General features: G+C 37.4%; 1 protein-coding gene across 2 annotated transcripts in view; it reads right to left on the bottom strand.

The window, feature by feature from the left end:
• Nucleotides 1–6,850: 6,850 nt before the first annotated feature.
• The window catches only part of abhd17c (abhydrolase domain containing 17C, depalmitoylase), a 39,994-nt gene continuing 33,664 nt past the window's right edge, over nt 6,851–13,180 (bottom strand). Inside the window, exons 3-4 of one of the 2 annotated variants that reach the window (XR_014201830.1) lie at nt 7,601–8,769; nt 6,851–7,362 (exon numbers count right to left, since the gene is read on the bottom strand). Coding sequence is in view for 1 of the 2 variants with exons in the window: in XM_082154979.1 (XP_082011105.1) it covers nt 8,550–8,769 (220 nt within the window). In the remaining variant the exon portion in view is untranslated. Of the gene's footprint in view, nt 8,770–13,180 lie in introns of both variants that reach the window. The other variant, XM_082154979.1, reaches the window with a different exon arrangement.

Raw genomic sequence — 13,180 nt, 5'->3', positions numbered from 1 at the left:
TCTCCTGCTTTACACTGTTTACAACGCCGGTGCGAAGCCGAGCCCACTACGCGATGATTGGCCAGATGAATCCGAAGGCACGCCTACTTAATACTGATTGGCTCACTGGATCCCTGTGCGGTTCAAGAACTCAGTCTCTGGCGTTCCAAACTGAAAACTTCACATGCATACGACAACCTTCTGACTGTAAATGAGATGATTAATCAGAATCAGAATTATCTTTAATGACATGTGTTTACTCACAACATGGAATTTGTCTAAGTGACAGGAGCTTCCAGTGGAGAAAAAAGGTACATCCAAAAGGATAGGGACTATTAAAGTCATTAGGGATAGATATAAAAGGTCACGGCCAAAAATGAATAAACTGAAAACAGCACTTATGTTTGTGTCCCATTCAGAATACTACGAAGTAACAGGTGATCATGGGACTTCAATTCTATTCTACCCACATTTCAGCAGGTGTTTTTATTCAGAACAACAACAAAAGTGATTCTATTTAGCAGATGCCTTTATACAAAGTGACTTTCAAACGAGGAACACAATAGAAGTCACTCTATTCACTGAGGGAAAATGTGCTAGTATAGTTTTGTCTACATTTCTGGAAAGCAGCACTGCTATAGAATAATAATGATTATGAATTATGACCCGAGAGAGAGAGAGAGAGAGAGAGAGAGAGAGAGAGAGAGAGAGAGAGAGAGAGAGAGAGAGAGAGAGAGAGAGAGAGAGAGAGAGCGAGAGAGAGAGAGAGAGAGAGAGAGAGAGAGAGAGCATTGACTCATACTGCATGAATATAACAGTTATCAGTTTTAATCCATAGAGGTCGCTATTATCATTGTTCCAAGAGACATACAACTTAATAAAGTGACATCCTGTTGTGATTCATATTGACTTGAGGATTCAAATGGAATGTCCAAATAAACAGGTGTTCCTAAATGACTCATGTAGATGCATTATAGCTTCATATCTTTTTTTACACTCTTGTTAAATGAAACTGCTTTGAGAAGCATGATGAACAAAATTGTAATCATTTACTGATAAAAAAATAAATAAAATAATAATATGTAATGCATCATTCTTTTCAGGAGGGTTTTGATCTATTTAAATAACAGATGGACTTCACTGTTAGCCTAGTTAATGGGGGGAAGTTGTTTTATATTTCTGATTAGTGGTAGTAAAGATCTGGTTACTCTACAGGAAATAACAAGGATTCACAATTCAAGGAATAGCATGAACATTAAAATGTAAATATAAAATTATACAATGAGGGCAGTATGATTATTTTACAACCAAATCTGCACAACATTTTCAGTGGTTTTGCTTTTGTAAATTCAGCAGGGCTGTGATATGGCCACATTTAATTTCACAGAGGCCTGATGGTATCATCTCCATGAATGATGCATTAAAATGGGTAGACATCTCAAATAAATCTCAATATAAAATATCACCCATACATCATAGACTTCAAAATCCCAGTGTTATTGCCTGTAGAACACAGACAAACAAATACGCGCACACGCATGTAGGCTGAGAATAATTATTTGGAATTATGCAAACAAATATGAGAGCACTACAACAGCATTTCTATTTGAATTAGCAAAGTCTCTCTAAGGACTCAAAAACAGACAGAAATGCAACCCCGGGGCTCATTAAATGGAGTGATGAAAATTGGAATGCACATTGTTTTTCCTGGAAGGAGATTATCCCAGCAGAAATGCTGTGCTGTCTTGCAATGGCTTGCTGAGATAGGTAAATACCTTGTCCTCTTTTGCATTCAAGCGTGAGTACATCTGAGTTCACTTAGTCGAACCTCCCAGCTACTGATAAAGGTGAAGTGTAATGGCCCCTGAGGTTGTATGCAAGTCGGTCTCTGGTGCTCTGCATGCAATTTTCTTACTCTAGATATGGGGCAGACAGAACAAAAAAATATGGTTTCTTCCCCAGTCCATGGCTACAGCAGAATCTTTGGATTTCTGACATATGAAACCCAAAGCATTGAAATATTAACATAACGTATGTCACAATCAAACGTTTTTATACATTAGTATTTATAATCGACAGGGGCCAATGGGCAAATTTGGCCAGGATGCCGGGGTTACACCCCTACTCTTTTTTCCGAAGGGCATCCTAAGACCACAGAGAGTCAGGACCTCGGTTTAACGTCTCATCCGAAGCACGGACCACCATATATATATACAGACCCGCCGATGCATGGACTCTAGATCCCTGAAGGCACCAAGATATTAGCAGCAGATCTTTCAAGTCCTGTAGGTTGCGAGGTGGAGGCGTTGTGGAACAAACTTGTTGGTCCAGCACATCACACAGATGCTCAATTGGATTGAGATCTGGGGAATTTGGGGGCCAGGGCAACACCCTGAACTTTTCATCACCTCAAACTATTCCTGAACAATGTGTGCTGTGTGGCAGGGTGCTTTATCCAGCTGAAAGAGGAACTTCCATCAGGAAACACCATTGTCATGAAGGGGTGTACCTGGTCTGCAACAATGTTTAGGTAGGTGGCATCTGTCAAAATTACGTCAGGCAGACCCAGGGTTTCCAAGTAGATCATTGCCCAGAGCATCACACTCAATCCACCGGCTTGTCGTCTTCCCACAATGCATCGTGGTGCCATAATTTCCCCACGTAAACACAGCACACATAAACGTGATGTCAAAGAAAATGAGACTCATTGGACCAGACGACCTTCTTCCACTCCTCCAAGATCCAGTTCTGACGCTCGCCTGCCCATTGTAGGCACTTCCGACAGTGGACAGGGCTCATCATAGGCATTCTGATTGGTCTGTAGCTACGCAGTCCCAATACGCAGCAGAGTGCGACACACTGTGTGTTGTGACACATTCCTCCAATTACCATCATTAAGATTTTGTGACTTGTGCCACAGTAGACTTACTGTTGGCTCCATCGATGAGCCTTGGGTGTCCAACACCTGGTTGTTGGTTTGTGGTTTGTCCCTCCTCAGACCACTGTTGGTGAATTCTCACCCCTGCTGACTGAAAACAACCCACAAGCCCTGCAGTTTCAGAGACACTTTGCCTTGCTTTGCCATAACAATTTGGCCCTTGTCAAAGTCACTCAGATCTTTATTCCTGCCCATTTCTCCTGCATCCAATACGTTGATTTATGAGAACCGATTCTTTGCTCACCACCTAATCTTCCTAGACATTAATATGTGGCCTTCTTAGTAAGCTTCATCTGTGACTAGTCATAATGTTTTGGCTCATCAGTGTGCACTTTTATTTACACTTTAAAATAAATTAAGATTATATAAAGGATCGATATAATAAATAAACATTTTTATAAATATATACATTCCTACTCACCAAAGTACTTAAAAAACAACAACAAAAAAACACCTGATCTCAGGGAGAAAAAAAGTATCTTACATACAGAATCAATCTCTGTCTTGATGATTGAGGGTTTCATTTGGAAAGTCTGCACTCGGTCCTGGTTAAATATATTTTAATTCCCCAATAAAGAGTTTGGCAAATGTAGAGCAGGCAGTGTGAGCCTGCTTCCCATTGCCAAATAATCTGCCACTTATCCAAGGCTGGAAGAACGGCCCGCGTATGCTCTCCGGAAAGGTAAACTTCCTGTGTGGATTCCTCGAGGCGGACTGAGATGCCTCTTGTCTGGGTATCTGTGGATTTCTGCCCAGTGAAGTGTGGGAACTCCTGCAGTCCTCCTAGGAATGTGGGACAGTGCACATGAGGATCAGACCTAGGTCTACACCACCCTTACTAATTATAAGATTTTCTGCTTTTTGTAGCCCTTATGTTGCATTTTTAAATATGCCATTTGAACCAGGTTGGATGTCAGTGATGTCAAACATCGTTGGTTCTCACGGGTCTCTTGATTTAATGTCACATGTTTGAATGTACAAAAGAATAAATATTTGGGAGCTGCTGTACGAGGGGAAAATTTCATCAAATAATATGTTAAATATTGGTCTGTTTCTCACACAAAACTATCATTTGATTTCGAAAGACTTGAAATAGAGAGCAAATGATGCTCTTATGCAAGTTTTTTATATATTTATATTGACTGCTGCCCCTGGTCACTGTCTGCTTTTCTTTATAGTGTTTCATTTTAGCAGTTTGTTACATCAGTGTTCAACTCTTTTTTGTATCGTTTTGTTGTGTTGTGGTTTTATTAGCAGTTTTTGCATCAGTGTTCCATTGTTTGTCCAATGTTCAGTCTTCAGGAAGAACTTAAAAAGTAGTCAAAAATGAAAACCAAATAAACCCTTTTTACCTTCACATTTTCTGGTCTTACACCATACATTTCCCCTCACTAAATATCCTATTTCAAATACATCATATTATATACTTCCATGTTTACCTTAAAACACCCATACACACCTAAAGCCCACAGAAATCAGATCATCATATGTATCCACACCCCTGACCCGGTGAAAACTGCTTCTTGGACTTCCACATTGGCGCTCTCCACCCGTTTGGATCAGCAGTTCAACCTTAAGCTCTGCCAATTCCTCACCCTCACAGGACATCTGGTCCCTGACCAATGTAAACTGTTGCTGGCGCCAACAGATGAGGCTTAATGGTCGCCTCCAGTTCCACCTGCTTGTCGCGTTTCAGCATTTGAAGAATGGGAGACACCTCCAGAACTTAACAGCCTTCCTCTATGAAAATGGCTTTTGTGGACTGAGAGATAGAGATAGAGATAGAGCAAAGGAACAATGGAAACATGGAAACCGTAGAGATAAACCATCTGGGAAATGTATTTATAGATTAAAAAAAAGGCTACACTCTTAGAAGAAAAGGTTCTAAATGGAACCCTAAAGGGTTCTGTCAGGCACTTCATATATATATAACCTTTAAAAGAGTTAGTTCACCCAAAAATGAAAATTCTGTCAGTAATTACTCACCCTCATGTTGTTCCAACCCCGTAAGACTTTTGTTCATCTTCGGAAAACAAATTAAGATATTTTTGATTAAATCTGAGAGCTGTCTCACTCCTCCATAGGGAATTCTTTTTGTGCGATAAAAATAACGACTTTATTCAACTATTCATTTTCTTCTGTGTGGGCCTCTGAGTGAGTTCACGTTGTGTAACAGCGCAGCGTTTCTGGGTTGTACGTCAGAACGTAGGCTCACTATTGGCCAGCATCACACGCATGACACACATGACCAGCGTCGGCCAATAGTGAGCCTACGTTCTAGCTTACTGCATACTGTGCAGTATACACTACACTGCCAACTATGTTTTTGAAAACAATAAGTAAAAGAAGGCTAATGAAGGCAGTCACATGACAGCTCTTATTTTGAATTTTAAATCCAATTTAGTTTAAAAACATAGGCAAATAATGAGTAAAGAAAGGCATTACAAATCTGAAAATAAAAGGTTAAATGCATTGCACTGGTATTGCATGCAGTAGGATCAGTTATATACAACACATTTCAGCAAATTTAGTATAAATGTATGGGTATTAAACACACAGAAAATGTGCTACAGAAAATGTGGCTATACTCCTGCAATAGTAATAGTATTCTAATCCAAACAAGTAATCAGAAACAACAGCTCTTTAAGTCTGGACACAGCACTGATTCAATTCACTGTTAAATTTAAGATGTTTGAAGGATATAAGATCAAATGTTTTATGTATGTAATTCCCATTGTAACTGCATTGAGGACAAGTTCAAAAAGAGGAGTCTGTCATACAGTTACTATTACAAGATTAAGGTAAAAAGCACAAACATGGTAAAAATCACAAACTTGTATTCATGGCTTGTAAAAGTAAAAAAGAATTATACATTTCTAAATTATAAGTGACAACCAGTAGAAATAATTCAATACATGTTTACGAAATCAATTCGCCAGAATAGAAAGTAACACTGTGTCCATAGAGAAGACGTGTGACACATCAAAACTAGAGCAGTGCCATTAAAATCAATAGCACTGTCTGCGCTGTCACGCCACTCATTTAGTTGACGGACATCTGCAGTTGGCCAGGTTCTATTTTTGATGCACTGCAAAAAGACCTTCTCATCTTCAAGTCTGACACAATTGGTTTACAAATGTCACACTCTTTTTCTTTTTTATGATCATAGTATTATTTCTAGCTGGAATCATTTCTTATTACATTTGTATTAGTTACACTACCATTAAAAAATGTGGGGTTGGTTTGACTTTTTAAACAAGCATTTAATCAAAAATAGAGTAAAAATACTAACATTGTGAAATTTTATTGCAGTTTTAAAATAACCATTTTCTACTTGAATATATTTTAAAATGTAATTTATTTCAGGGATGCAAAGCTGAATTTTCAGCATCATTACCAGTCTTCAGTGTCACATGATCCTTCTGAAATTACTCTAATATGCTGATGTGCTGCTTGATTTTTGTGGAATCCATGATTTTCTTTTTCAGAGTTCCTTAATGAACAGAGCAAAAGAGCAGCATTTATTTGAAACAATTTAATGCATCCTCGCCAAATAAAAATACAGATTTCATTCTAAAAAGTATATAACTTAAGCTCTTAATGGACAAATTAAACATCTCACATTGGCTTTAATTTAGCTATCAAGCTAAATAGTTATACATTGATATTCGTATACCTATTTAAATTTGCAGCTTCCGATATAAAATGATCACTGGTTAAGCTTTTTTAATAATCCAGAAGATGTTAATGCTGCAACAAATTAGGCATTATAAACAGCTACCTTTTAGAGTCTTGCACAACACTGTTAAGACTCGAGCTGAACAATTGCACACATCTGAGCTTCTAAAACATGCAGATCTGTCTGCAGGTAAACTTTTTCAAACTAAATAAAAATCAGCAACCTGAGAAATGAAAAGACTTCACATGTTAAGCTAGTTTGGGTTTCCATGCATCCTTTATTCCTTTATAAGCAGTACAATATCCACTGTGTTGCAATGAAGCAACAACCAACAGAAAGAACAATAATCTGCCTCGCAGCACATTTAAGGCTTTAGTTTAAAGATATATTTTTAAAAAAAAAACTACAAGCAAAAGAGTCTGTACCAACTAAATTTTTTTCTGCATTATATTTGCATACTGTGATTCCAGTGTCAATAAAAATCAAAGCTAAATACCATTTACTTCATATTTTACATACCTATATATATATAGAGAGAGAGAGAGGGTGTACAGTACAGTTATCTTACAAACCAGCATTAAAAGAGGTGTAAATATTAATAATTACTAAAAAAACATTGTAAAAATGTCAGTATCAAAAGCAATGACGGACTCAGATGTGATCAGTTTCTGCCATTCCTTAAAAAGAGGGTGTCGAGTCCACTGAGGTCAAGCACGGAAGAGCTTCATTTCTGAACAACAGTGTACATGAACCGCCACTGCATAACCTTACAGCAAAAAACAAAACAAAAGTCAAGTTAACGAACATACAATCGGACGATCGCACCAGTTTGGTAGCAATCGATGTCCTTCATTAACATGGAAAACACTTCCAAACATTCTGTTGTTTAGTGTTATGGTGAAATGTCTACAAACACAATCCTTCATTTGCAGTATGAGGGACTGGGTTTTTGTTCAATGTCTGGAAAAGGGGATAAACTTCAAAATGGTGAGGTGGTGCGATACCTTATTTATATCTAGGTTCAGTTTTCACAGTGATTTTCCCATTAGAGTAGCAGCGAGCGGGAGCCCAGAGAAAATCTTCAAAATCCCATTTCCGAGAAATCATTGACAGGAATGTCGAAGCGAAATGTCAGAGAACATAAGGCTTATTGTAACGCCAATGCTAAAAGCAAAAGAGAAAGCTTGAAATTTCACATTTTTATACAACCCACGGTAAAAACGATGAAGTGTTTATGCGGAAACAATGCCCTGAATGCTGTTGCAACAAAGCACCATGTTTCACAATACGACCCTTCCCCCCTTCCCACTGTATTCACGGACAGTACATCATTATTTACGGGTCAAGTGTTTTTCACAGGTCTTCCTGTTTTAATTAGCCCAAGCTACAATTATTTCGACTGAAGAGTCAGTGGCCTTTACCACACAAACGCATGTGCGTATGAACTCACCTAAACACACACACACACACGCACGCACAAACTGGCCATGTAAAAAGTCACTCACTGGTTTATCTTGTACTAATCTACTTGAAACGTAATAAAACGGAATGCCATGACATAATTCCCCAACAAAAAAAACAAAAAGATCATCGAAAACAAAAATATATCAACCTGAAAATATCTGCACAATAAAAGTGCATCAGTTTAATTAACCCTTGAGGAGCATTTTTAAAAAAAGGAAGAAAAATGTTTAAATCAAAAACGCAATGTACTGAATGCGGTGCAAAACTTCAGCATTTCTTCATCAAGTATAAAACAATAGAAAGTGGTTTGAAATTATTGAAACACGTTTCCCCTGTAGGGATGAAAACTCTCCTAAAGATCAAGAGAGAGACTTCCGCTTTTTTTTCCCTTCAGCAAGTGCAAGTACTGATGGCGTCCTCAGCCGTGGGTAAAGGGGAACCCTACACGACACGCGTGAGTGTGTGCGTGCGCCTCGGCCTGCCGTGTCTTCAGGAGGTAGCCAGCTCAAACGTAATGAACTGCTTGAGTCTCTCGAGGTACTGAGCGTAAAGCTCGATGTCGTTGTGCCCGGCGCCTTCCACCCACAGAGGCTCCACGGCACGTGGACATCGCTCGTAGATGGCCAAGCCGTGGGAGAAATCGATCACTTCGTCTTCTGTGCCGTGGATGACCAGGACCGGAGATGCCACCTTTGAGACTTTGTCGATGCTGAAACATATGAAGAAGTCGCATCAGACAAGTAAATCAATGCCACTGACTGATATTTTTCTGTCAAGTGCTTTGCCAGCTTGATTTTGTTTTAATTGCGGCACAACATCTAATCCACTTTACAACTTATTCTGGTCAAGCAGAGTCAAACTAAGGCAGGAAGAAACCGTCTGGCATGTAAAGCAACATTTAAAGTGATCAACAACAGTTTCTCCAAGTGTTGTCGTTATACCTCAGAAATCTGTTGTTGGAACTAATATCAGTGAAATTCAATGATTCTTATTACGAATTTCAATTCTACAGCTTATCTGCTGAAGAACACTCCTAAAAAAAAAAAATTTAAAAAATAAGTACACTATACCGTTCAAAAGTTATAAAAGGTTATATAAAAAGTTTGAAAGAAATTAAATTTTAATCAGCAAGGACGCATTAAACTGATGTGACAGTAAAATACATTTATTATGTTACAAAAGATTTCTATTCCAAATGAATGTTGTTTTGAACTTTCTATTTAACAAAGAATCCTAAAAAAGTGCATCACAGTTTCCACAAAAATATTAAGCAGCACAACGTTTTCAACAGACTACATTGACTAATAATGCAATTATTTATTCTAATGATAATAGTAAGGTAGGACTATACATGACATGAGCAAACCTCTTCACTGCCATTTACATGCAATTTTCATTATTCTGATTATGCTAAGAAGTGCGTTTATGATTATGAGCTTAATAGCATTAGTTTAATCGGAGTATTGTTTACTTGAGGTAAAGTTTAATTGCAAAATCCCTAATCCCATTATGAGTGTGTGCATGTAAACATACTCATTGATAATGATACGAAATGTTTCTTGAGCAGCAAATCAGCATATTAGAATGACTTCTGAAGGATCATGTGACACTGAAGACTGGAGTAATGAAGCTGAAAATTCAGCTTTGCATCAGGAATAAATGTTCTAAAATATATTCAAAAACAATAATACTGTTTAAAAAAAAAATTTGGTACAAAAAAAAAACAAAAAAAATGCAGCCATGGTGATCACAAGAGACTTTTCAAAATATGAAAAAATATCTTACCAACCCCACATTTTTCAACGGTAGTGTAAATTACAAATAAATAATAATTGAAATGGCTACATGCCATTTGTTATGCAAACGAGCATTGCTTAAAACACAAGTAACATTAATAAAATGAATGAATAAGTCTGTCTGGCAACACAGGACTATGCATGTGTTAATTCTTCTTAACACTCCAAACATCACAAAATGGCATTTACACTGGAATGTCTTACTCTGCATATTGTCAATAGTCATAATTGCAGTAAACACAGGTAATGGTGATCACAGGTTAATATCCACACAAGCTTTACCACGGCTATGCAGAACTGCTGACTCGCTTCTGTGATCCTCAGTCCAAAGGAGTCAAACAGACACACTAATTAATTTTTCGGTCAACATGCTTAATTGTTGCTTATTTTCCTCATTGATGCACAGGCAATCAAATTTCAGTAAGCGAGGAGATTAATGCATGACACTGGCTGATGGAATAATTACACCGCCTATGAAGAACGGCGCCGTTATCCAATCACCAACCAAATAAATATGCAGCCTAAATTTCAACCCAGCACATTCCAATGGATGACTGACAAAGTGTAAATACTGTATTTATATCGTGCAACAAACAGCAAGGATGTTTTGCTAAACTGATAGGAGGGAACGCTCATTAAAAGGAGCATTTTCTGGTCTTTAGCTTACTTACTATCATTTTCCCTCTTCAGTTCAAATAGGAGGATGCAAAACATACAACCAAATGTTACTTTTGGTGGGCTTTGATAGCAAAGCCTATAAAGACCCCATGAAACCGCTTAAGCACACTTTTCACTTGTCGACCAATGATGTCTATTATACACAGCAGCGAAAAAAACTTTGCATCTGTCGTCATCTTTATTTTTATACAGACATTTTTCAAAGCAGCTTCACAGAAGTAAACAGGAAAGTAACAGAATTAAAGGGGTCATGACATGAGAAATCAAATTTGCCTTGATCTTTTGACACATTTTTCTTACGCAATGATGTTAGTAAACAGCCACTCTTATGATTGGCTAACAAGCCTTAAAGGAGCCGCCTCTTAAAACCGGATCATTTCAGGGTCAAAATTAAGGTTGGAAATCTTTACGCACACTCCTGACAGTACATAGTTCACGCAACACAGTACATGACTGAAATCTGCCATCTTTACTTTTGGGCACTCTAAGCAGGTTTATTTTGCACCCCCGAATGGGACAGTACTGGCATAGCTGGGGTTAATTTGACCATGCTTACTTGGCATTTTCCTACTGAAAGTTTGGTTGGGACAAGTCAAAGGGATTAAACCTTTTTATGCCAATAATCTTTAGTAATGTCACTGCCGTGAACTAGGATTAGCTACTTAATACTGCTTGTCAGAGGCAGGTGGAACATTTACATTGAGTGGAACATTTTATTGAACAAATGTGAAAAACCACTGTAACAAGAAGATTAAATCAATATATTCACTCTGTGAAGAGAACAACTGTAAATGCTAAATAGGCATTTCTGCCATACTAGCATATAGATTTCCTCAAAGCTAACTAACAGACTTAAATAAACCCACAAAACTGCATTTCGATTTCATGTTGTAAGAGAGCAGAATTGATTCGAGGCACTGGCGGACTTCACCTACCTCATCTTTTTCATATTAAAAACCGTACCACCTCAGCACACTTAATCCAGAAGAATTTCTTTCTTTTTCCACTCTGAATGATTCACTCTTGCCTAGCTTTGGACTTTCCGTCCATTCCTGGATTTGCACCTGACATTTCGCTCTTGCAACTAAGAAAGAAAGCACATGAACTGGTAGTGTTGGTAGTACTGGAAGTTCTAACTTGCAACACCTTGGAAAATATTCAATGTCAATTTTTCCACGTGGTCTCATATTGTACAGTATCCAAGTTAATTTAATTCTGGCACAAGTTAATTTGATTCCTCAGGCACAAATATCTGTAACCCTGGTAGGCGGAAATTTCCAGAAGTCAGGTGACTTTAACCCGATTTCGCTTCTCTGTTTGTGATCAGATCATTTTAAGCCTCTAAATTGAAGAAGTTCAGAGTCCAATGATTCAGTAAGAGAATTCATTAAAACAACCAGTCCAAAACAGCGCTAATGTAAAGAAAACCAGGCTGAGTCTGAGTCTGTTATATTGCGTGCAATCAAACCATGTATGTGCGCTCTGGACGCACTGATCGCACATTGTATTTATGTACAGACATATTTCAGCACATAAACATTGTTTCCACTCACAATCAAGATAATGTTTTGACTTGTCATGTCTATGTTGCTGTGTTTAGTAATTCTGAATGGATCCCTGTACTGTATTATGTATATAATGCAGTCAGGTCAAGGCGGTTGGTTTAGGGTTTGTTTGGTATCTCCATGTGATCCTGTTTGGTATCGCAACTTGACTTGTCTAAAATTTCCTCAAGCTCTTTGCTCTTGCACTGTTCACATCCTATACACTGTCAAGTTTGAAAAGTTTTTTTCTGTATTTTTTTTTTTTCATGGGTGCTTTACAAATTTTTAAATATGGACATATTTTGTATCCTTTTGGAGTCTCCATGTGTTTTTTTTTTTTTAAGAGACACCTACAAGCTTGCAGAAAATACAGTTTTGTGAGAATCACCCTTCAATCTGATGATTTACTTTGCTGGATATAGCAAATGATGACAAATTCAACATGTTAAACAAGATAAATGGTGTATGCTTAATTTCCCAATAAAGATGTGATTCAAGTTTTTTAAATCGTGATAACTTGCTCACTTTTTGTGCGATTTAATCTATTGACAGCCCTAATTGTAATACAACTGCACAGTAAGAATAAAAATAAATGTAAAATTTAAATGTTTAATACGAAATATTTCACAATAATAATGCATTATTATAACAACTGTATTTCAATATTTCTCAAACAATAAATGTTTTTATAAAGAATAAAAATTACAGTAGTAAAATTACAATACTTAAGTCTTAATTACTTTACCTTAAAGGTATAGCGGAGGATCTTTCCAAATTTTAGATAAGACCCGCCCTCTCCACTTTTTGAAAAGTTTGATTGATTCACCAGAATGATTGACAATTAGGAGGACCAATAGTTTAGACTACCCACCAGGAAGTAAAACATCCTCCGCTATACCTTTAACCACATAAAATCCACGATCCCGGTACCGGGATTGAAAATCTTTGTTATGATGTTCGTACGTTCTTTTTATAAGCTTCCTTATATGGTATTATACAATTCATGGTATCATTTAAAAGCTTAGAATCTAAGCTTTACAAAGAATACCATCACTTTCGTTTTTATGATACATATCGAATGAAATATTAGCTTAAATATGTA

Source organism: Leuciscus leuciscus, assembly GCF_965113295.1.
Source record: "Leuciscus leuciscus genome assembly, chromosome: 2".
NCBI lineage: Eukaryota > Metazoa > Chordata > Actinopteri > Cypriniformes > Leuciscidae > Leuciscus > Leuciscus leuciscus.
Note: the sequence above shows the minus strand (reverse complement) of the source record. Positions and strands in the feature narration are given on the sequence as shown.